This window comes from Thunnus maccoyii, chromosome 3 (genome assembly GCF_910596095.1).
Source record: "Thunnus maccoyii chromosome 3, fThuMac1.1, whole genome shotgun sequence".
NCBI lineage: Eukaryota > Metazoa > Chordata > Actinopteri > Scombriformes > Scombridae > Thunnus > Thunnus maccoyii.
Window position 1 is genome coordinate 5,331,191 of NC_056535.1, and position 24,598 is coordinate 5,355,788.

At 39.7% G+C, this 24,598-nt stretch overlaps 1 protein-coding gene across 4 annotated transcripts in view; it reads right to left on the reverse strand.

The window, feature by feature from the left end:
- Positions 1-710: 710 nt before the first annotated feature.
- The window catches only part of LOC121894731 (transcription factor SOX-13-like), a 46,236-nt gene continuing 22,348 nt past the window's right edge, over positions 711-24,598 (reverse strand). For 3 of the 4 annotated variants that reach the window (XM_042407539.1, XM_042407537.1, XM_042407540.1), the window contains 13 exons: positions 19,866-20,082; positions 19,635-19,737; positions 17,764-17,850; positions 17,074-17,246; positions 15,557-15,625; positions 15,286-15,400; positions 10,945-11,021; positions 10,185-10,350; positions 9,198-9,328; positions 6,393-6,498; positions 5,675-5,845; positions 4,371-4,587; positions 711-2,627 (listed from right to left, as the gene is read on the reverse strand). In XM_042407539.1, the coding sequence (XP_042263473.1) occupies positions 2,342-2,627; positions 4,371-4,587; positions 5,675-5,845; positions 6,393-6,498; positions 9,198-9,328; positions 10,185-10,350; positions 10,945-11,021; positions 15,286-15,400; positions 15,557-15,625; positions 17,074-17,246; positions 17,764-17,850; positions 19,635-19,737; positions 19,866-20,081 (1,917 nt within the window). In that variant the 5' untranslated portion in view covers position 20,082 and the 3' untranslated portion in view covers positions 711-2,341. The remainder of the gene's footprint in view (positions 2,628-4,370; positions 4,588-5,674; positions 5,846-6,392; positions 6,499-9,197; positions 9,329-10,184; positions 10,351-10,944; positions 11,022-15,285; positions 15,401-15,556; positions 15,626-17,073; positions 17,247-17,763; positions 17,851-19,634; positions 19,738-19,865; positions 20,083-24,598) is intronic. The other variant, XM_042407541.1, reaches the window with a different exon arrangement.

Here is a 24,598-nt window from a genome sequence, read left to right on the forward strand (position 1 = left end):
TAATTATCTTGGAACAAGGCTGAACAAAACAGATCGACACTAGTTCCAAGAGAATGACACTTTTTTTTGGTAATGCTTTATTTTACAGGTACCTTAATTTAATACTAATTTCCTGGAAATTTTCTGAGTAATTTGCAGGTATTTAATGGCTAATTTTTAGGACATTTTACAGATAGAGTGGTGTAATTTGTTAACACACATTTATTAACTGACAGAAAATGCTTAGTTTTCAGTGTGTAGTTTTGTGGGTCAAACAGTTAGCATATTAGTTTTTTTCAATAATTTCCTAAAAGTAGCTGCTGTGTAAGTGTTAATTCTAAGGACATTTGAAAGGGTTATGTAATTTGGTAGTATATGGGAAAGTGCTAATTATAGAGTTGTAAAGAAACAACCTAATATGCTAATAAGTAGTTTTACACACAAAACTGCACACTGAAAACTGAATATTTTTTGTCTGTTAGAATTGAGAAGAATTGAGTGTAATTTATTGAGAATTCTTGCAAATTAACAACTATCTATGACCCCAAATACAATGGATCAGCACTTACCAACTTACCAACTTAACACTTTTTTCAGTTTTTAAAGTAACTTGTACCAAATTGCACCACTCTCTGTAAAATGTCCTAAAAATTACCTGGTAAATACCTGCAAATTACTCTGAAAATTTCCAGGAAATTAGTATGAAATTAAAGGACCTGTAAAATAAAGCGTTACCCTTTTTTTCCCCAAAGTTCACACATAAAAGGTAAAAAAAAAAAAAAAAAAGATGTACGTATGTGGAAATGTTCTGCAGTGCTGTAGGAGGCTGTATCTCAAAAGGAAACAACAGCAGACATTTGAATACACAGAGAGGAGGTGCTCAACACAACAATCAATAAACACTCAAAGAAGCAAACACAGAGGTATAAAAAAAAATAGGCAAGGCTGAGGTCAACCCACCATGCTATGGAGAGGGAACTGATAGACACACAAATACAGCATATACAGCACAGCTCAACCGAACAGTGTGATGAGGGAGGACGAGGAAGAGGAGGATTTGATTGTTGATTTACGGTGTATTATCTGTAATTTCATGGGCACCCTTATTGAAAACCATTAGGTGCACTGAGAGATCCCTTAACTGGAATATTTATTCCACTGGTGGTGACAAACACACTTCTGTTGCAAAGAAGTCACTTAAAGATCCGGCCTCTCCTTTAGATGCACTAAATTAAAGTGGAGCAATGGCTTACAGCTGCCATGATTTTTTTTTTCAGTGAGGCAGTTTTAAAGACACATTATATCAGCTTAAAGTGAGCAATGTTCCTGAATGCTGCTTTTACGTTACTGGGAACTCCAGCGATTTTTACAGTTCAGTTCAGTTTACTAGTCAGCCTGTGAAAACGGCTGCATGATTTCTTCTGTGGCTATGGAGGGATGGCACCAGAAAAAGTCTGGAAAAATTACCCTTATGATGTCATCAGGTAAATTACTACTACTTTCTTTCAAGTCCTTAAACTTTATGGAAGTGCAATACCAAATTGCTGGAGAAACCTTTAATCTCCCCTTTCCCCCTCAATCTTTACTTTAAGATGCCAACTTCAAGATAAAATTTGACTTTTATTGTCATAACTTGCCAAATTTTAGTTGGAACACTATCCAGACAATATGAAGTAAATCTGAAGAAAATACCCAGACAGGAGCTCTGCTAATGTTTATTCAGGGCTGCTGGGATTCTTCATTTAGTAATAACAAGTCTTTACCAGCAGGGGCCAGTACTTGCATACTGATGACACACTCAGCTCCATCACAGTGCTGCTGCTCTAACTAGCGGGAAGTTACTTGCCACTCTAAGGTCCATCAGCTGACTAACATGTATAAACAAGGATTCTATTGAACTTGTGTGGTTCCTTTTACAGCTTACTCCAATGAGTCTAACTCCTGTGAGGCATTTTGTGCACCAAAAGTCAACATGGGAGGAAAACAAGAAGCTCCAGGGATTAAAGGATAAGTCTTCTACATTATAACTTCAATATACTTTCTGTATTCTAACACAAAGCGGCTGATGACATATCTATGAAGGGAAATGAGTAAGATAAGAGCTTGCCTTTATGTGTGTATGGGTAAGGCAGGGTTTCACTGAGGACTGAGCTAATTTACAAGGGAGTAAGTATGACTTTTCCTTACAAAAGGGCAATTTTCTCATTCAGTGACAACTCAGTCCCTCCCTGTTTCATTGGTTCATCCTCCATTCTTCACCTCTGACTGTCAGTCAACAAAGAGCACCCCTTTCTCCTCAGCTACCCTTGCCTCCCCTCCCTCTATTTTCATTTTTTTCCTCTCCCCACTCCCCCTCCCCCCTTCAGTCTGTCAGGAGCACCAGTTCCCCTTCACTCCTCTCTCCGCTGTCGCTTTCCTCTCCTTCGCTGTACGGAGGCCGTTCTCTCTCTCTTTCATTCTGTCGCTCCCTGGGCAGAGAAGTGGGTGTGGCCCGGCCCTCTGCCCGACGCGGTGCGGGCGGGGCCTGTGGTAGGTAATGCTCCAGTAATGCGGGGTGAAAGGGCATGGTTGCCACAGAGACCGAGCCGGCACCTCCCGGGTACTGGCCATCGCTGTGGGCATAGTGGATTGGCTGTGGTTCCGTTTGACTGAAAAGACAGAAAGTGACATGCGTACATTGAGATTATAAAATGAAATAACTTTGGTTAATACATCAGTTTGCTGATATTCAGAGACATTTATCCTCCATATGAGAGAAACGATGAGGTTTTACCAATGAACAGAACACGCTAACTATTCAGAACCATTAATATAATGCAGTTTGCGATGTCAAACTGAAATTTGAATTCTCTTCACTTGTTGTGTAAGGAAATATGACGTAAGCCATGTTGCCCTACTGTCCAATCAATTAGAATTGTATGCCTCTGAGCTTATCAATTCCTCTTATCCATGCCCGGGCATGTGATGTTGATGGAATGAAAAAGGCAGAACTCAGCTGCGAGGGCAGTGCAGCCTCCAGACTGTCTACAGCGTGCACACGCTAGAGTTATCTTCGGCTTTCTTTTATTTTCAAAAAAGGCAGCGGTTGCAGGCATTTTCTGATTTAATGAGTAAATAATTACCTTTGCCAGATGAATGTGAAGTATACTGTGAACTTTCTACGCCATCACTCAGAGACTAACATTAGCGGAGTTGAGCAACAAGACTGGCTGACCAACACACACTGCAGCATTAAATAACTTAAACCAACTCTGAGGTGAGAAAAAGATAAAAGAAAATAAGAAGAAAATAACTCGGCCTTGCAGTTGAGTTCCGCCTGTTTCATTCCGTCAACATCACATGCCTGGGCATCAATAAGAGGAATCGATAAGCTCAGAGGCATACAATTCCGATAGATTGGACAGTTTGGAACCGGTTCTCAACTGGAACCAGTTCTCGATTCCCGTCCCTAATGCTCAGTCTGTTTCACCTCAAAAAGCCTGTGCCCACTCAGTGTCTTTTATACGATGGCTTTTCCCAGAGCTAATGGTGTAGCAGAGAGGGTGCTCTCCAACACTGGAGACATGACATCAAGGCATTGGCATCAATAAAATCTTAACAATTCCCATGCCTATTTTTCAGCAAGCCCACATAGGGTTAGTTATCAACCATTAATGATGTAAGCTGTTTGTAAAACTTTCCTCCAGCCTAGAAAAGCCATTTTGAAATCTGTGACATCATCCCAATCTAAAGTCTATGGGTTGAGTGGAAACTTGTGGGCAAGGCCAGCAGGAGAAACACTAATAATACATCCATGGGGTCCAGCTGTGGTGACGGCAATCTAGACTGTGAAAACTCACAGATATCGCACTAATCATATTCCCAGTACCTACTGACCTCATTAGTTGTTACCAAGCATTCAAGCCCTTTGGAGTAAACAACTGTCAACAAAACAAAACTTTGTGACATGATATTGACCTTAATTATCTTTTTAAAGAGTCTAAAAGAGAAAAGATGTGGTGAATGTATCTGTGAGGCAAAGAAAAACAAAATTAAAAAAAGAGGACACTCAACAATCAAAACCAAGCTTTTTTAACAGTTCCAACCTCCAACTCTTTGAATTTAACTAGTTGGAAGAGTTGGAAGGAACAATGGTGATGGATGCTATTCATTGTTAAGGACAGACTGAAAACCAGCGCAGCTGCTGTATCAATACAGCACTTTTGTTTGTGTCTTCAAGAATACAAAAAGAGCTTTGGGAGCTGCAGGCATTATCTACAATGAGTGGAGGTACAGAGCAAACTCCTGTCAATGGAGCGAATTGTTAGTGTTGTCTGCCAGGGACAAATGCGCTCGCATTATCTCAAACTTGTGTGAAGCAGGCTGGCCTCTGTGCGTGCGTTGCTTTCTACCTGTGTGTGTAGGTTGCTCTCTGCTCCTGCCGACGGCTCTTCATCATGGCCTTGTACTCGCCCACCCTCAGCCTCCGTCCCTCCACGATGCAGGTCCGTTTGGGCCGGGGTTTATACTTGTAATCGGGGTAGCGCTCCAGATGCTGCCTGCTCAGCCTTGCCTGCTCCTCATAGTAAGGCTGCTTTTCCTGGTTGGACATGGACTTCCATCTGGAGCCTAAAAGCGAAGACACATTTGGCACAAGGAGGATGAGGGAAAGCTAACTAAATGCACAAAAGAGGTGAGTTAATTCAAAGACAGCTGAAAGTCAGGTCATTAAGTCAGCAAACTGAGTCAGTAATGTTGGTAACAGCAACATCTAGTTAAACTTTCCTAATGTTAGCTAACATAAGCTTCTGGGCACACCAGACCAAGTAAGACTAACAGCAAAACCCACAAGTGCATCAAAATGAGCAAGAGTGTGTTTCAATACTTTGAATTTCAGCTTTTCATTTGTAAAAGGAAGAATCCACCCTTGACATAGATTTTGAATCTTTCCGTTGTTAGTGCATTACTAGATTACTACAACGTCATATAGCACTTCTTTCATTAATGTTACATCATCATGTTCTTTTACCAATTAAAAGTTACCATCATGACCTTTGTTGACTAAACTAACACTGGCTTCACCACATGTCATGAGAATTCAGGTTTTCATATATACCAAACAATGTGGCTATTAAAATAGTCAATCTGGAGTGCTGTCCTAGTCTTTCTTTTTCATTTATACCACACCCAAGATGATTCGATTAGTTAAGTTTCTGCTCTCTGGGTGAAGGTGTGGTTAACACATCTTCAAACAGAGAGGTGTGAGATTAGCTGGGGTAGCAATTGTAAAGTAATTGGTGTGAGAACAGGCATCAACGTGGATCTCAGCGATCTCATCACTGTAGAGTGTATCAAAGAAAACAATTCTCTGTAGATTGGGACGAGGTATTTTTTTTTAGAAGAAATCAGAAATAAAATAATGTTTTAAAGTAGAGTTTATAGCAAAGTTTATATGTGCATAATTTGTGTGCACACGTCTGCATGTGTGTGAAGCATGGTTGCCCACAAGCCACAAGCTCTTCACAATAGAAAGGAATGTAAATGTTTGGTCCAAGGAAAGGGATTCAGGCCAGTACATGTGTGTGTGTGTGTGTGTGTGGATGTGTGTGTGTCTGGTGGGAGAAGCAGGTGGTTGTTCATGCCCTCACATGTGCCAGGCTGTGTCTCAGAATAGAGACACAGAGTGAAACCCACCCCTACCCAGTGCTGGGCTCACCCAGGATCTTGCTGATGGAGGAGTTGTGCATGTCAGGGAAGGCCTGCAGGATCCTCCTGCGCTCGTCCTTGGCCCACACCATGAAGGCATTCATGGGTCTCTTGATGTGGCCCGAGGAGGGAGGGGGCCGGGCCTCAGCGTAGCCACCTGGGACTGAGACGGGCAGGGCACCTACAGGAAAGAAGGCTACAGTTAGAGGACCACACCAAACTGCTGCTGGGCTTGGATTCATTCCTCCTTAAATATATCTCTATTCCTTCCAAGAGGTGTTAGACTTATTGTTATTAACCTTTTCTCTGACACCCCTAGAATTGGTGAATATTGTCACTCTGTTACCTCGCTTGGTTATTAACCTTTACTCATTAAAGGAAAAGTTTCTCTTCACCCACAAACATCCTATTTCACATGCAGTTATGATTCACCTATCCCACCCACACTTGTACCTGAAACTTTTATTCTGTTCCGTTTCTCATTAGTGATGTGATGAAGTTAAATCTGTAGGTGGCAGTGGAATATATTTTAATGTCAATGTGATATCTTATGACATTTTGTGATTTTGTGATAACTACAGTATACTGTCTTCGACATAGACACTTGTTACAAAATTCATGACTGAGAAAAGTAATTTACTTTAACATGCTATTGAACGCTGCTGGTTACTTCCCATTTATGAAGATGAGACTGTCAACATTAAACGTGCTCTGCTGAGGACACCTACCCTCAGAGTCACTGCTGAGGTGGTCCTCAGTGGACAGCGGAGCTTGTCTGTCTTCACCTCGCTCTGAGTGTGAAATTCTCCCACCACGAGGAGAATCTTTATACTCCTAAAAACATAAAAAAGACAAAGACAGATTAAGCCAGACATGCAGTAAGGTCATACAAATATTCACACTCAGCACAAAGAGACAATTTGAATTTCGAGTGCAGTAAAAAGATGACCCAATGTACAAGGGGTGTGTTCAAGGCTAGCATGTGTTACATAGAGTGCTATTTAAGGTAAAGAAACAGCGCACTCGCCATATCAGCTGCTGTTTAAATGCAGAGCTGTAAATGCAAAGAAAGGAAATTACAACACTATAGAGGAGGAAGAATGGTGTTTATTGTCTGAGGGAGGAAAGGTGAAGGAGAAAGGCAGAGATGGGAATGTAGCAACTCTGAATTTGCAAAGCTATCACACCATCGGCATATTATCTTTCATCCATTCAAGTGCTGTAAAACAGTATTTATTCCCTGGCATGCAGTGGAGTGTAATACCAAAATAGGTCAGTCAACAGTATTGGTGTTAAAGCAGTAGCAGAGGCGAGATGGAGCAGGATAATGGAGGAGAGGAGGAGGAGAGCGACAGAGTACAGTATTACTGTGGACAAAGAGAGAGGGCAGGTGGCTCTGTCAATGCCACACTGAGGCCTTTGTGGTATTGTGAGGCTGTAACAGCTGTTGCTCTAGGACGAGACTGAGACCAAAGCTTCAGCCACCTCAAAGAATGAAAACCAAGACCAGAATAGAAGACAATTTTTACAAGAACCAAAACAAAAAAGAACCACCAGGGTTTATGCAGTTGGGTTCCGGATGAAAAGAACATTTAAATTTAAGATGCTTTTATGGCTCTCTAAAACAACAAAATCTACACAGATGCAAGATGAGTTTGCTGGGCAAAAAAACATTTAAACTAAAATTTCTGAAAGCAAAGTTTTAATTTTGTTCCATATTACACTACTGAAGATGTGTGTAAGTTGAACAAAGACATTTTGCACATGACTGCACTCAGCAAAAGTACAATAACAGTTGATACCGTCTTTGTCAGGCGATACTGAATACGCAGCCCCTTTTCAATTACTAATAAGGGAAACAAAAGTGTCATAACTTCTTTGTCTTTTCTGTAGAGTGTTTACTTAACAATATTGTCTAGAGGGCAACACCTAATATACTGAGTTGTAACAATGTTCTTCTTTGTGTGAGCGTGTGTGAGTACAGCACAGCTGGGATATCCTTTAGCTGGTTAAATCCTCAGGAGGAGCATGACTCCCTGAAACCCTAAACCTGACTCTGACCCCCAATTAGACCCCTAACTTTTGGTCAAAAAAAAAAGAGAGACAGACAGAGACATCCCCATGTCCTGTTTGTTCAGTAAGAGTGTATTTGCATCACTACAGTGTAACTCTAGCTATTTACATTATCTGCTGACATACTGGTCTTTTATAAGCAGTCATAAAAGAATTTCATTATTCTGAATATCAGTGGTGAGATTAAGTGCCCCATGATAGCCAAAATTCAGTTTCACAGGCTGTCAATTATGTGACTGGTAAAATGTGGAAGTTTAATCCCTTTTCAGACATAAAATACATAATATTGCTGGGCTCCTCTGTTAAAGGTGCAGTGTGTAATATTTAGTGGCATCTAGTGGTGAAGTTGCAGATTGCAACCAACTGAATACCCCCACCCCCCACCCCTCCAAGCATGTAGGAGAACCTACGGTAGCCATGAAACTCATGAAAAACATGAAAGGCCATCTCTAGAGCCAGTGTCAAGTTTGTCTGTTCTGGGCTACTGTAGAAACATGGCGGTGCAACACAGCTTCCTCTGGAGGATGACTCGCTCCCTGTGTAAATATAATGGGCTCATTCTAAGGTAATGAAAACACAGTGATTCTTATTTTCAGGTGATTATACACTAATTAAAACATACTTATGAATTTTATACTCCATTTCTGCCAAGTCTGTTCCACTAGATGCTACTTAATTCTACACACTGCATCTTTAAGGTAATAGCTTTCTGTCATTCAAACACAGGTGTCTGTTACACGCATTTATACCATGGCACTTGAGAATTCTTCATTTGGATTTTGGCTGACAAGTGTGGATTAACTATAAGTAACTGGACATCTGTGACACAGGGTTTTGTTTTCAGTTCTAAATGAATGCACTAGTATTAAATTTTATGGTAAAAATAGCTTTAGGCTAGGTTTATTTGTGTAACCGTTCAAGTAAGACCTTTGATAGTTTAAGACATGTCTGATATTATGTAAATCTGGTAGTCCAAATCAACAAACACTAGGACTTTTATAATTAGCTAAGTTAGCCATGGTAAAAATTAGCCACGTTAGCTATGGTAAAGGTGGAAGCCTGCAGCAGTAAGGGACAGCTGCAGAGAAAAGGTGAGATGAATTCTGGCCAAAACCACACAGAAAATAAAAAAAAAATAGTGAAGAAGCCTCAAGTAAGAGTGAGAGAGTGAACAAAACATGCATTTAGTTTTTCGGGCATTTATGTTGCACTACTGTAGTCTTTAAGCTAATCGTATGGCATTCAACTCAGTTTTGTGCCGAGGTGGATGTGTTATGGAAATGTTATGATCAGACCCAGCAAGATTATTGTTGTGACTTCTATGTAAAACTGTGCAACATTAGACGCCATGTAAATCTGCTATTATATTTATGTGGGTGTATGAATGATACGGGCTCCAGACAAACAACCTTGTGACTTTGTGCCTGTATGTGGATTACGCAGTTTGGATATCAGCTCACCATTTTTCCAACTGAGTCTCTCTCTCTGTCTCTGTCTCTCTCCCTCTCTCGCCCTCCGGTGCTGTGGTTCCGCAGGAGCTGCTGGGCATCATGGATGGCCTGGGTGACCACATCGCCGTCTCCAAGGAAACCTGATGAAAAGGAACAAAAATAAGCCAGAAAATGGTTAAGTGTCAGCTGTCATCTGAAGTCTTCTCCTAGAAACACATCACAGATATATAAACTATCTCCTTCACCCGCAGATGATGATTAGCTTCATATCCTGCAGGTGGAAATGACAAAGTTATATATTGTTATAACATCTTATTGAGAAAAATTTTAATATTAAAAGCAACAATGAATTTCAGCCTCTGACTTTGCTTTGCCCCTTATTCTTCCCTGTTTATAATGTTTTTGAACATTATTTTATTTAAAATAAAATATTTATAATATTTAAAGTGATAACAGACAATTCCTGCTTTGAATTTAACTATGTTTTCTGCCCAGTGCTACATTCACATTAAGTGTCTCTCAGCAAACTGTAAATCCTTGAGGTATATTACACATACTAAATGCATTTCTTCCCTCATAAAACATTTGCATAGCCGATTTTTAGAAGAATTTAAAACCTAAGTTGTTTACATCAAGGTTTAGTAGCTAGCCGACTTCTTCATCCTGCCTTTGTTGGCACATTGCTACAATTGTTGGTGCGTAACTGCAACCAACTCATGATCATTGGAATGGAGTGAATCCGCTGGCCTGCATATCACACCACCTGCATATGTGTGCCTGCACCAAGAAACTAACAAAATGGGAGCCCACTTGCACTCAACACTGCTCTATAGCACTACTAGTGGTCAAAAACATCACAGGGTAGCTTTAAGAAAAAGTTGTCTAAGCATGAAAGAGGCAGTTTTACCGAAAGCTTTGATTCAAGTATCTTAGATGAGAGGATGCAACAGGATTCCCACTATCTATCACAACTGTGCAACCGTCACTATAACTCACTCAGAGCAGATCGTGGTGGGCTGTGGGACACCTCTCTCTGGAGATCTCTGGTTCTGTAGGCCCCCTGCAGTGCCAGTGATCCCAGCTCCATGCTCTGCGGACTGGGTGTTTTCCCCAGCTCCAGCCCTTTTGGCTTGGAGGTCAGGTTCAAGGGCTGACTGGCTTCCTAAAAACACACAGTGAGAGCAGATGAGCAGAGGTGGGGCTACACGTTCAGGCGTAGCCGCAAAGGGCGAGGGTGTGCATGTATTCCGGCTATGCACGGCAGATTTGGCATGTTGGAGCACATCTGTCACACCTTTGTAGCATTTCTGTTCTTTTGTCTTCACGTTCACCTCATCCTCTCTTCCCTTTTGTTTATTTAAGCTGCGTTGGTCTATCTCTGCTTAAGAACCAGCAGTGCAAATACAGTTCACACTACATACACACACTGGCAACACATATACACACCTATACCACACACAACAGAGGGTGTGGTGTATTCAAAAAGCTTTTCAGCATCCCAAATAGCATAACAGTTTTAACTGTTTAATCCAGAGGGCTTCACTTTCTGTAACGCCCCTTAAACCACACACATAAACACACTATACCATAACTGACGTCTTGTCAGTTATATTTGCATTTTGGAGATAAAATCTCCACAATATGAATAACTGCATTAAAAATGTATGGACAGAACTTGGGAAACAAGTTTTTTACAATGAACATATAAGTAAGTATAAGTCTGACACACTAACAGTATACTTCGGTGATATCATACCTGTCGGAAAGAGCCACTGCTCCTCTTGAGAGGGGTGGGGTTAGGGTTGGGCAGCAGCTGCATGGGATAGTCCACGGCTGTGAAAAACATCAAATGTTCTGTATGAAAAAGTAGTAGAAGCTCAGATGTGGAGACAAAGATTCAAATGTACTGAATCAACAATCAGCTACCAATGTTTTCTTTCTCAGTAGTGTCAGAGCATGGTCACTCTTGCTGCTATGGGACACAAAGTTTGGTTAGCTAGTGAGCGAACAGTAAGTAACTGTGATAACGACACACAGTCGGTTGAAATGTCAGTGACTTCATAGTTTACTTACGCTTTTTACTCAGTTTACTTTGACCAACATTCACAATGCCAATACATCAGGAAACAGATATATGACACACCATATTGCTTAGTTTCATACAGTATATTAATGGTTTATTTAGCATTTTGACAGTGCATGTGTTTATTTTTGAAGTGGACACATTTAGTTAACTTTGTACAGACATCATTAGTTAGTATGTTTGTCTTTAATCATTATATTGGTTTAGAACTACATGTGCTGAGGGTGTCACTGCTAGTTGTTACTGGTGTTGTTTGGGCCTGAGCACAAGCTGCTCCTAGTGAAGCATCACTGTTTAACACAGGAAGTGGCATATCAGGTTATACCAAGCGCCCGCCACATCGTGGAAGGATTATGCCGACCGAAAGTGCCCATTTCAAATGAATAAATACCATTTTATGAAATATATAATCATATACGTTATGTAATATAACCATATAATAGTAATATAATCAAATGCATTTTTAAAACTCAGCTCCTGCTATATTACAGGACATTCCAGCAGGTTTTACCTTTATTCACTTATTTATTTTTACTGGTCCAGTGAATTTAACAACAAATGACAAATCAAGATTTTTCATCACTAATTAAATTGTAAATCTAATATTACCATGACGCAATGGTGGACTGCTACTTAAGATAATAAAGGCATAACAACTACGATATAAACGGAACAGCATTGCAAAAACTCTATATCATTATATATCCCAACCTTAATTCACAGTATATAAGCACAACAAGCTGTGACGAGCATGCCTTGCCCTATCAGTAAACTAGACTATTGTTGTTCTCTTCATTAATGTAAACGGGGAAAACTAGCTGACCATGCTGAACACCAAACCATCTGAAAGTAATGGACTGAGTGCAAACCTTGCATAAAAATAAAGTCGTTTTCTGACTTTGTAAAATGGAACTGCCTTACGTTAACATTAGCACAACAACAAAGGAGTCATCTTTGCTTGTCATCCAGGTAAGGCCCACTTAGGGTTGCCACCCATCCCGTAAAATATAAAATTGTCCTGTAATTGGAAACTAAAAGACGTGTTCCGTATTGAACTGGTATGGGATGCGCTTTGTTCCGTATATTTGAGAATCAATTCAGTCTATGGGAGAGAAATATTACAGGTTAGACTATAAAGACAGGGCGATTTGTATGAAATAAAAGTTTTTTGTGTTTAATCCAGAGGGCTTTACTTTCTGTTAACACCCCTTAAACAACACACATAAAAAGTACATAAACACACTATACAGTGAACAACACCGTCATTCACTGTCTTGCCAGTTATATTTGCATTTTTGAGATGTAATCTCTACTCTTTAGGTGAATGCATTCAAAAAGTACGTACAGAATTTGGGTATACTGCGGTGATATCATACCTGTTGGAGAGACAGAGCGATTTGTATGGCTGCTCTGTTATCCTTCAGTCTGTCATGTTATGTACCACTACCCAAAAAGAGAATGCGCTTCTCATTGGTCGTGAGTGACCATTTGCATCAAACCAATATGGCGCCCTGTTTCTGTGACGGCAGCGAGTTCATAGTAAACATGTCATGCATCCAGTGAACTGCTCTGCAAAGTTGAGTATGTTCTGGTAAACTTCAAATCTTGGTCCATTACTGTTTACATTACACATAAATAACATAATTCTCCCTAATCAATACTTTAATGTCCATTTTTGGGGAAATGATGCAATTTTATATGCCCCCGGCTCCACCCCAGCCCAGGCCCTGACTCGTCTTCAATCTGCCTTTGACGCATTCCAATTATCACTCCTTAATCACAGACTAGTTTTAAATGCAGAAGTACATGGTATTCTCCACCTCCACCAGTGACTCTGACTATCCTGCCATTAAAACTTTAAATGGCACCCATATTACTCTTGCTGAGTCATACAAATACTTAGGGATTTGGCTTTACAGCAGACTATCCTTCCAGATTCAACATTTGACTCGGAAATTAAAAATCAAACTAGGCTTCTTGTATAGAATTAAAGGATGTCTGTCTTCTTCCAACTGAAAGACTATTGTGCAGATAACCTTCATGTCTGTCCTTGACTATGGAGATATTCTGTATTGTCATGCTGCTCCATCAACACTTCAGCAGTAAACCCTGTGTCATCATAGTGCATTATGCTTTATCACTAATGACACATTTTGTACTCATCATTGTTCTCTGTATCAAGGTTGGTTGGACTTCTTTACAGACAAGAAGAAATAACCATCTCATGTTATTCATCTATAAAGCTTCCAAACTACCTCACATCTCTTCTCTCATTCGAATCTTGTAACTAAAGCACACAATCCAGCAACTACTTAACCTCAGATATCCCTCATGTTCGCACTAATGTCGGCAAAACTGGTTTCAGGTATTATGCACTTTTTAAATGGAATGAATTGCAAACTGCCCTCAAACTTGAGTCTTACATTCTCCTTGGAGATTTTAAAGCTTCATTATCAGATGTTTGTTTATGATTCTTGTAACCATTTTTATTAATTCCTTGTTTTTTGTGTGCTGTTTCTGTATGCTGATTGTGTTCTTGTCTTATGAATGTTTCTTATTCTCAGGTCTCTCTTGGGAAAAGAGATCTTCATCTCAATGAGACTGCCTGATTAAATAAAATAAAATAAAAATAAATAAACCTCCAGCACTCTAGTGTTTCATACACAGTCCAGCCTTATACTAGGTTTTGACCTTGTCTTGTTTACATTAATCTGTCAAAACATTATAAAAACACTCACACACATTTCTTGAAATAAAGACAGCAAATGAATGGCTATCCTTAAATTCCGCCTATAAAGTTTAAAAGACTGGCCTTGTGTCTTTTAGGTTTGAAAAGATAGAGAAGACAAGGTCACCCATGAACACAGCTTTTAAGACTTTTGAAAGGAAGACAGCTTTCTTTGTGGCTTTCTAAGCTGTGTCCTCTATAGCCTGTGAACTGTACAAGCATAAGTGTGTGAAAGGTACTATGAACCATACTGTTGAACTGATGTCTCCATTTGTATCTCACTGATGTCTTTCCATTTTACATAAAATAGACCTTCAAGTGAATTGCATAAATATACTTAAGTTTCTCTTGAAAAACACTTGAGAGAGAAGCTGATGAGCAAGGATGGCAACTCATGCAGCTCTATTGATGGTGACAACTTTTCAGCACAAGGTTTCTGGCCTTCAAAGCACACAGTTATTGTCAGATAAGTTGAGTGTTCATTCTTCCTTCACAACGGGGTATGTAAGAACTGGCCATGAAAGAGCTGACAAAGCCCTGATGTTTCCAGCACTAAAGGCCTGGTGGAAAGAAACCTTGGAACATTATTTAAAAGACCACATTAATAATAAAGACAAACTGAAAGAATGATTGATCCCATCAGAATTCAACAGATTTTAGGTGCATACAGAGGCGACCGTGGATAGATTCTCTGGATGTTTTGATACTTTTTCTCCACAGTTGAAAGTTGTCTCTATTGGAATCCATTGTAACTCATACAAATATTTGCAAGATTGTCCAATAAAAAAGCTGAACCTGGCTCAACTTTTGCCGCAATGGAAAATGACAGAACCTTATGTACCTCGCAACAAAAGATACAATGATTGTCACTGTTATCATTTTCCAGAGTTGTCAAGTCCTTCCTTCTAGTATTATAAGCTATTGTGCGGTGTTTTGGTGTCTGATAAGCTTTATAAATCATGGATCTATTACTCAAATGGACCTTTCTGAATCATATTTCATGACCTCAGTGGTACCTGAAAAATAGGCCCACACCAAGCAGTCTCCAGCTTTGATTTAACAGTGTGCTGCTACAAAAACTGTATCAAAAAAGAAACACCTAAATCTTTTACATTAGACCACAGAAAATACACAATATGAAATGTGTCCAGAGTTCTGATATCCACTGCTGTATGTTGCATGGAATATTTTTTAAGTTTACATTTATTTAATTTGATTAAACTTTTTATTGCTTCCATTCCAACAATGGATTACGCTGAAACCTGTCTGCTAGCTTGATGACTCACCTGGCTTGCAGGGGATTGGTTGCAGTGGCAAGGTCATCTGGGGGTCAGAGGTGACCGAGAGGGGCTGGGTGTTGGGGTGGAAAGCCGGGATCATCACATAGGGCATGTTCACCTGCTGGGACGAGGCAGAACAAATCCAACTTACATAGTAGTTCTAACCTGGGCATTCTTAAGCACAGATAGGTTTCTGGCTTATGATGAGGACATATGGAAGTACGCTGCTGGCTGTGTGTGTATGTAAGAGCATCTGATGGTCTTGAGAGGAGCTGACCTGAATCTGCTGCTGAAGCAGGTTTATCTTGTGCTGCTGCTGGATCAACTGCTGCTGCTGCTTGGCAATCTGAGACAAAAGACACAATATTCTCACTCACACATTGCATGTATATGACACACAGTCACTACTGCACACTGTGTAGGTGACCATGATCAGGGCCTCACTCAGGAACTCAGCCTTAAACTGCAAAATGTGTGAATCATTTTCAATATATAGTGCAATCACACTGCAGCATTTACAAAATACAGATTTAAAATGTAGCAGTACATTTATATTTAAAGGAGACAAGATGATTAATCCTTTTTAGTTTAATACTTAATAACATAAACCCGGTTAAACTTACAAACATTGCAGTCAACCTGAACTGCACCAGAGGGACACAGTTTTTTACTAAACTGATCTTAAGGCAAGAATAAGCATGCATTGTGTTCATAGTATTGTGTTGTAAACATAAATAGCATTGTTGAACATGCTTTAACTGATCTTGTACCATTAGCATTCAAAGTGAACCTAATTTTCATCTTAAGGCCCTTTTCAACCTTAGGAACTTCTTCAGGAACCCAGGAACCTTTTTAGTAAGTCAAGAACATTATCTGCATTTAGATAAAGAACAACCAAAATCGATGTAGCAGAACCAGAGATGTTGTCTTCCATGCTTTATTCCGTCACAAAATGTAGCACCTACATCACCTACGATGTAACTCACCCCCTGACATTTTGGTCAGAGATTCAGGTGTGTAATGCCAGTAGTGGCTAATGTAGCCTGGAGCTGCTAGCCTCCAGCAGAGATGACCTCACTTCTTTCTAACTCCACACCCCCAGATTACTTCATTTTCCAACTTGTAGTCTTCATCCCCAACCAATGCTGACTCAAGTGACATCACTTGAGTAAAACTGGTGGAGTTCCACTTTAACACAAGCATGAAGGTTTGGAATATCTTCTAAGGTCATAGACATTTACATGAATATTATGTCATTAAAATGTTAAGTTATGATGACTTTCTTTCCTCTTAACCCTAATCCAAGAGCGATATGAGGAGAGAGTGTGAGAGTGACAAACAGAACAAAAGATGCAAAAAGTTACATTTATTTGTTTCTATATTAAAAATAAAGAAGAAAAAAAAACACACAATAGATCCTCTCTACTTCGAAGGCAGTTGTTTTGCCTCTCTGTTGTTTTTAGTCTCCCTCCAAACCCATACACTTCTCATGCATGAGTGAATTACAAAACACAACCAGATGACATCTCAAACAAAGATAACTTTGAAATGTTATCTGTCTGATTTGCCTAGACACAGTTGTTTATGTGTAGTGAAAAAGCAAATACACAGAGGGGACTTTTAGTTAGCCACATTATATAATTTACATCAAGATAAAAGTACAAACCTAGAAATCTATCCAGAAGTAATGTCTAAAACATTTACACATTTTATCACTGAAAGTTGAATATTTGTAGGTTTTGGTATTATGACTGATCGCGCTCAGTGATTTGACACCTCTGAGTGTTACAGTACCTGTTCCTGCTGCTGTCGAGCAAGCTCCATCTGCTGCTGCTGTTTCTCCAGCAGCAGGGCAGCCATGTTCCTCTGCTCTGAATGGGCTCCCAGTAGCTGTTCCCTCAGACCGCTCAGCTGGTTGATCATCATCAACAACTGGAGCTCCTTCTCTGCCAGAGACTCTGGGGTACCTAGAGGGGTCAGAAATTGCAATTTTTAAGTTTTTGTTATGCCCCCCTTTACACAGTGTTAAGTTTTTCAAAAATGTTTCTATTATCCCCTTTAAAAAAACAAAAACTAGTCATCATCTATTATATCAATACAATTTAGATGAGATAGTAGAAAGATTATAAGGATGGAAGCTTTCCTTCTATTTTGTTTTAATTCAATATATATATAAAATTTGGCTAAGCAAGACTTATGCTATATATGCTTTTTTGTTAGTTTCTTTGTTTTTGGGCCAACCTCCCCTAATTTTAGAAGAAATGGAAGATAAAACCAACAATTTTGACTGCAAAATTCTCAAACTAGTGGTGTACCAAATTACTGCATGCACCTAGGCATTGCCTTTGAATTGTGTGTTTTATATAACATTTTTCAATCAATGAAGCAAACTGTGATCACGGCAAACAGAAAAAGAAGGCAAAATCTAATGGTAATGTGCTGGAGAGAGAGGTTTAAATGGTGTAAAGGTGTCTGAAAGCTGACCTTTCAGTTGTCCTGCCCCCACTGTGCTTTTATCCAGAAGTTTCTCCTTCCAGTCAGCATTCAGCAGCTTCTCAATGGTAGGCATTACTGTTAACAGAACACAACAGGTACTCAGCAGAACCGCACTGGGCAGCACTAGATGGCGTGAAAAATATATTCTGTCAAATAAAATCCATCTGACACCAAACTACTTTCCCTGCCTCCCTAATGGCATTGATTGAAGAACACATTTGAGGTGCCGAAGGGCAGAGGTTGTTTGTGCATCTGGGAGAAGTTTTGAGTGTTTGAGTGAATCAATAGTTGGACAGAGAACAATCCAAGGTCAACTAGTGGAGAGGCTGGTGAAAGACTTAAGGGCAGGGAGAGTAGCGGGAGCAGCTTGGAGAGCAGCCTTTTACTCCACATGTTAGGGATTGAACATCATCAGACAATAAAAGCACCCCAATTCCCCTGAACCCATTCAGGAATCAAAACAACACCCTCGCTTTGCTAGACAAACCATCACTTCTACGCATCAATTTTCAGCAGACTGCATTGTTTAATACTGAATAGCAGCAGAATGTAGTGCACTTAAACACATAAGATATGGAGTCGTCAAAGTCTGGTCAGTAAAGACTGAGGTAAGGAGCTGAAAGGAGAAAGACTGTGGAGGTGTACTGGTACCAATGTTTCAAATCTAATATCGAGGTGAATGGTAAGTTTACAGTCTCTCATGCTGCTGAGTGCTTTAGAAACAACCTGTTCTAAAACATTAACAATTGCATCAACTACAGTTTTAATGGATTTGATCAAATGTTTGCATAGATCTCTGCACAAAATTCAAACATCAGATAAATAAAAATATTAAAGACACTATGTATAGAGTGGGGAAATGTCTGACTTTGGCGTCCCACAGTGGTAGTCATCTCATGGATCTAGATATGCCATAGAGTACTTTGTGAGATAATCGCATGTTGTCACAAGTCACAAGTTTCTACACAGTGGCTTTAAAAACTGTAGGTTTAAAACATAATTATGTTTTATTACAACCTGGATCTCATTTTCATAGGTTTTTATTGGTTATAATGTTTACAAGCTGTCTGATTGTCTGACCACTCGTGTTTCTTGCCCCATTGTTGTACTGTAGCAACATCGCCATATTCTCAGATCTCAGCAATTACTTTAGTACAACTTATTATAACTGATAGAAACAACATCCAAAACTAGGGGATCAGGGGATCACCAAAGTCAATAGAGTTTATCCTCTAGGGATTGTGAATATTTGTAGCAAATTTCAAGGCAATCCATCAAATAGTTGTGACAGTATTTCACTCAAAAACAAGAATGTCAACCTAATGGTGATGCTAGAGAAAAAGTCCCCATCCCCAAAGTCATTAAGAAACACCCTGTGAAGAACATGAACATCTGTACCAAATGTCATGGTAATTCATTCAATAGTTGCTGAGATATTTTAGTTTGGACCTCAGTGGTGGATGACTAACTGAATGACATTACCATCCCTAAGGACACACCGCTGAATGAATCATAAATTAATACGCTACAGGAAATTTTCACTCAAATTTATGATGTATGTCCAAAAACAGTACATTCAAAACAGCTCTGGAAAAATCTACTAAGAAGATTATTTTGTCAAAATATTCAAAACAGGATAACAGATAAAAACAACATGGTTGCTAGGCTAGGTCAATAGGACAATGAAAACTCTGAAAACAAAAGTTTTTCCAGTTGCATTTTGCCAAAGTGCATGTCATTAAATTAGGACGGATTCTTTTTTTGAACTGAGTACCATTACTTGGCATCTATATCAACACATGTTCTGACACCGCAGAGCAGAAAGTAAATGAAAAGCCATATTAAGAGTTTAGACAAACCTTCTTTGAAGCTGGATTGTCCTTCTGGTCGGTCATGCATCCTGACCTCTTTCAATCCCACCGGGCTTCTCCTGTGTGGCAGCTCTTTACCCGGAGAGCCCTCCTGTCGGGATACAGAAAGAGACCATCAACTGACAAAGCATCACCAGGATAAGGAAAAGTACAAATTTTACCTGGACATATCAATCTGTGACACTTCCTGCTCTCTCATGCCTTTTGTAATCTCCTTACCGAAGGGGAGCGGGACAGCGGTGGGGTCAGTTGGCGGGCCTCCAGCGGCTGATTTCCTGACCAATCACGTGAGGGAGATGTCTTAGGAGGTTCAGCATTGGTAATGACTCCACTTCCTCTACTGGACTCCTCTTGTTCTACTTTGACACCAACACCCACCATGCTGACATCCCCGCTGGAGTGGAGGTGCAGCGCTGGAGGGCTGGGCTCAACCATTCTGTTGAAAGACGAACAACATACAAAACAGTAGGTATCATTTAGTTGCGGTGAGGTTTGGGCACTTGCCATATCAATTTTGATTTGGTAATTTATGTCATTACTGCAAAGAACAGAGATAACACCAACAACTTTTCTATATTTTACATAAAGGAACTTTCTGGAGTACTTGGAAAACAATTTATCTCACTGACATGATGATAATGCAGTGTTATTCATGCATGTGCTCAATTCCATATCCTTTCTATATCACCTTTCAACCTGTTCGAAATGAGGAACTCTGCAAGATGAATGAGTTAAAACAGCTTTTGGAAAAGAGCTGGTAGACTTAGAAGGCTTAATGAAATGTTGCTGTAGGTGAAAAGATGACAAGACAGAGACAAGACAAAGCTTGAGGAAAGATCAGGGGATCACCAAAGTCATTACAATTGTATTCAAGGAACCATGAATATCTGTAGCAAATTTCATGCTGTGTGTTAAGAGGGTATAAAAGTTATCACAGGTCATCCTTGTACCAAAGTTCATGGCAATCCATCACGTGGATGTCATGTTTCATAGAACAACTGAAAAATTTGAATAACTGAAAAATTTGTTTTGCTAGATGAAACATTGGAGGATCACCAAAATAATTTGAATATATCCTCTAAGGACCCTTGAATGTCTGTACCAAGTTTCATGGCACAATTGTCAACCTCATGGTGATGCCAGGGGGAAAAGTCAGGGGTTCACAAAGTCAGTAGGATTCATCCTCTTAGGAACATGAATGACAATTTCATGATAACATATCCAATAGCTGTTGAGATATTTCATTCTGGAACAAAGTGGAGGATGGGCCAACAGACCAATATTGCCATCTCTAGAGCTATGCAGCTAGCATAGTTAAAAAAAAAAAAAAGCTAGCCAATGCAACAAGTCCTTAAGGGATTACAAGGGATCTACTCAAATAAAAGTTGATATTCAAATACCCTACCCAGAAACATGGCCAAGTAAAGGCTGGCCCTTAATTATAGTCAGGTAAAAAACATTGTGATGGGTGGCTTACATGATAAATTCAGGACAATGTACTGTACATTTCCACACCACTCTGTTGTAATGTCATACTGACAACTCTGTTGCAGAGTTTCTCTTTTTAATCCTCAATTCTCTTCTTCATTCAGTATTTAATTCATATTGGTTCTCTTTGGTGTTTCTTTCGATCTCTGTTAAACTACCTGTTAATAAAACTTAACACTTCCTGTTGATGTTTCACACTAACATGTAATTGATTTCTGACCTTTGAAATCATCCCACCACTGTCGCCACTGTCTTCCCTAATTGAAGTGATGTAGATCAGTTTATTAAAACATGGCCAAAAATCTCAATACATGGGGGGTCCTTGATGTCTAACGTGTGTCTTTCAGAGTCTGTTTCAGAGTGAGTGAGAGACACTGTTTTGGTTCACTGCTGAAGTCAAGGTCAAGGGTTAGGTGGTGGATGCGTTACCACCACCCAAAGTCACAGCGAGGCTTATTGTCTGAGTGTGTGTGCACGTGTGTGTGTGTGTGAAAAAGTGAATAATAGGAGGTTAGAAGGGAGGGAGACAGACAACACCTCAGTGAGTCAGAAAGGGGGAGAGGACAGGTTGAGTGAGAGAGGTTTGAACCACAGTGAACTTGAACAAATCAACTCAGACTTGTGTATTTATGTGTGTTTTGTATGTGTGTGTGTGTGTGTGTGTATGTGTGTGTGTGTATTTGTGTGTGTGTGTGTGTATGTGTGTTATTTCCCAGCTCTGCAGCAGGAGGAAAGAAAAACACAGCAGACAGCAGAACAAAACAAACAGAACACACAAGGGCAAAAAGTGCACATATATATAAAGAGGCAGAAAAAAAGCCATTGTTGGAGACGGGGAACAAAGGAAGCCGGGACAATGGGGGAGAGGCTGACAAAAGCCGCCGGCCGCAGGAAACAGGCCGGATAACAATGCCAGCGGAATGTGCCGACCAACTCGGGAACACGGCAAAAAAATGCGGAGCGCCACCGTTCTGCGGAAAGCATAATAATGATTAGAGCCCCCCTCTACTTCACCCAGCTCTCCCAGCCTGCACACTGTGTTTCTGAACAAAGCCACCTGTCTGCCAGGGTCCAAGGCTCCAAACCTCTGTGATGTATATGCATGTGTATGTGAGTCTCTCTGTGTATGTGTGTGTTTAAAGCTGCACCACAGAATACAGTTTTGAGGCTAAATCACGGAGTGAAGCTAAAACACAGAGGGTTACCTTCTACAAACTGAGATGAAATGAATTTGACATATTCATGGTCACTTCTGGAAATCTCCTCACAGGAAGTGATGAACCAAAACAAGTAGTGCAAGACAAAAGAGTCTTCAAAACAAAAGTGAAGTGCACTGGCTGAGATATTTGGACTGAACAACCATCAAGTCACATTTAATGCAATAGTTAATACACTGTTTTGTACTGACTGTATTTTTGAGTGACTGCTTGACACAATCAACCTATTGTTCTTCTATAATGACAACCTTCCTAGAATTAGAGGTGCAGAGTTTTCTTGTAAGTAAACAGTTATGTTTACATTCATTGTTTCTCACCAGACTTCATTGTGTGTATCCTTGACACCTAACAAACCTTTTTCATTTTTAAAAAAATCTGCATTGTTTACATCCATGTTTGCTAGATACCATTCTTCTTCCTACCTTTTGCTGGCACTCAACTACATCTCTTTGCACATTCAGAGCATGAAGGAGTCGATAAAAATGTGTATCACGTCACCCGTGTGCTCATGTGCATGTACATCATCCTTGTGCGCTTGCTGGTAGAGCACAAGATACAAAGAAAACAGTGACCTGCTAATCAAACATAGCTCCATAGTGCTACTAGTGGTCAAAAACTCCACAGAGTACCTTTAACTTCTACTGAAAAGTTCCGCGCTGGAAAGACTATATAAAATTCAAGATAGATGGGAATTTTCCACATACCTCTGCCATGAATTTCAATACATGAAATTACATATGAAACACACATAGACTCTAGCATTTCAATTTAAATTGCTGTACAAAATTCAAACCACAAAACAATTTCTACATATACATATTCTTGAAGAGTCTTCAATATGCAGTGTTTGTAACGATGACATATAAACATTATCTCACATATCTTGGTACTGCTGCCCCGTTGGCACTGGACCAAAATTCAAATATGGCTAAAAGGACTGTAATATAAAGGCAGAACTGGACATGCAGACTGTACTTATGGGTAACTTTAAAATTGCACAATTCAAATCTGTCATATGACATCATTGTACGGTACAAGGCATATGCCAGCAGATGGGAAAAACTGGCCAAGGTTATACTGAGTATAAGGGAGAAATTACAATATCATTATGATTTTTTTAGGTTTAGCTGTATGATTAGAATATTTACAGGAGGGAAAGAGATTTTTTAAAACATTCATTGCAATAAAGAAAAAGGAAAATGAAGGAGAAAAAAACCAAACATTAGTATCGTAGTAGCTAACATTATGGCCTCTTTGTTTTCTACTAATACGACTGTTACTTCAATCATTACAACAATCTGTAGTGCGGACAAGTAGTGCTGGGCAAAATGACTGAAATCACAATATTAATATGAATATTTTATCTGGTATAGATATACATAGGACAAAATGGAAAATGTTCGCAAAATTACCCATAAAATACTCAAAATGATTGTTTAATGCAATGAACTGTTTTCCAGTGTTATTCATTACATCAGATAAAACTGATAATGAAAGCCACAGTAACTTAACAGCTTCATAGAGTTTGGCATGATGCTCTACTACAACCCAGCAACATGAGAAAAAAAAAAAAAAAAAACTGCCAGTGTTTTGCCAAATGCATAATAATGTTGTTACTGCATTTCAACAAAAAGCCACCTGTCTGCCAAGGCTCTAAACCTGCGCACAGTGTGTGGATGTCTGTGTGTATTTACACCTTTATGTTTGTGTATTCAAACTCTGAATCATAAAAAAATCCATTTCACACAGCTGATGGTAACTAAAAAGCCCTGTAGTGCATTAAATACAGCTGCAAGCTGGAGGAACAACAGCACTCAAGCTCATTTGATGCCACCTGCTTGACTACTGTTGACTTTGGACACGATATCACACTCAGTTATTTGTAGGTGTATTTATGTGTGTTTAAGCCAAGCTCTTGTTCTCAGGTTCAGCATTTAAATTTCATGGGGAAAACATGAAATAAAATTGCTTTTTGGTTTAGGCTGCAGTTAAAATTGATACTGTCCTTTAGTTTTACTCCCTGTGATCTAAACGCTGTTTCCAACACTTGTTACTTGTGGTAACCCTTGGAATTAAATATCAGCAATCAGCAGCTTTAAACCCACAAGGATCTGTATCAGCCTAATCTTGTCTGATTGCGATTTTCAGGTATGGTGTATCGTTTTGTTGAATGTTCAGAAGGAATGAGGATGGAGGGATGAAGATAGAGAGAGGTGGGAAACTGTTTAGCCAACATGGCAGCAGCCG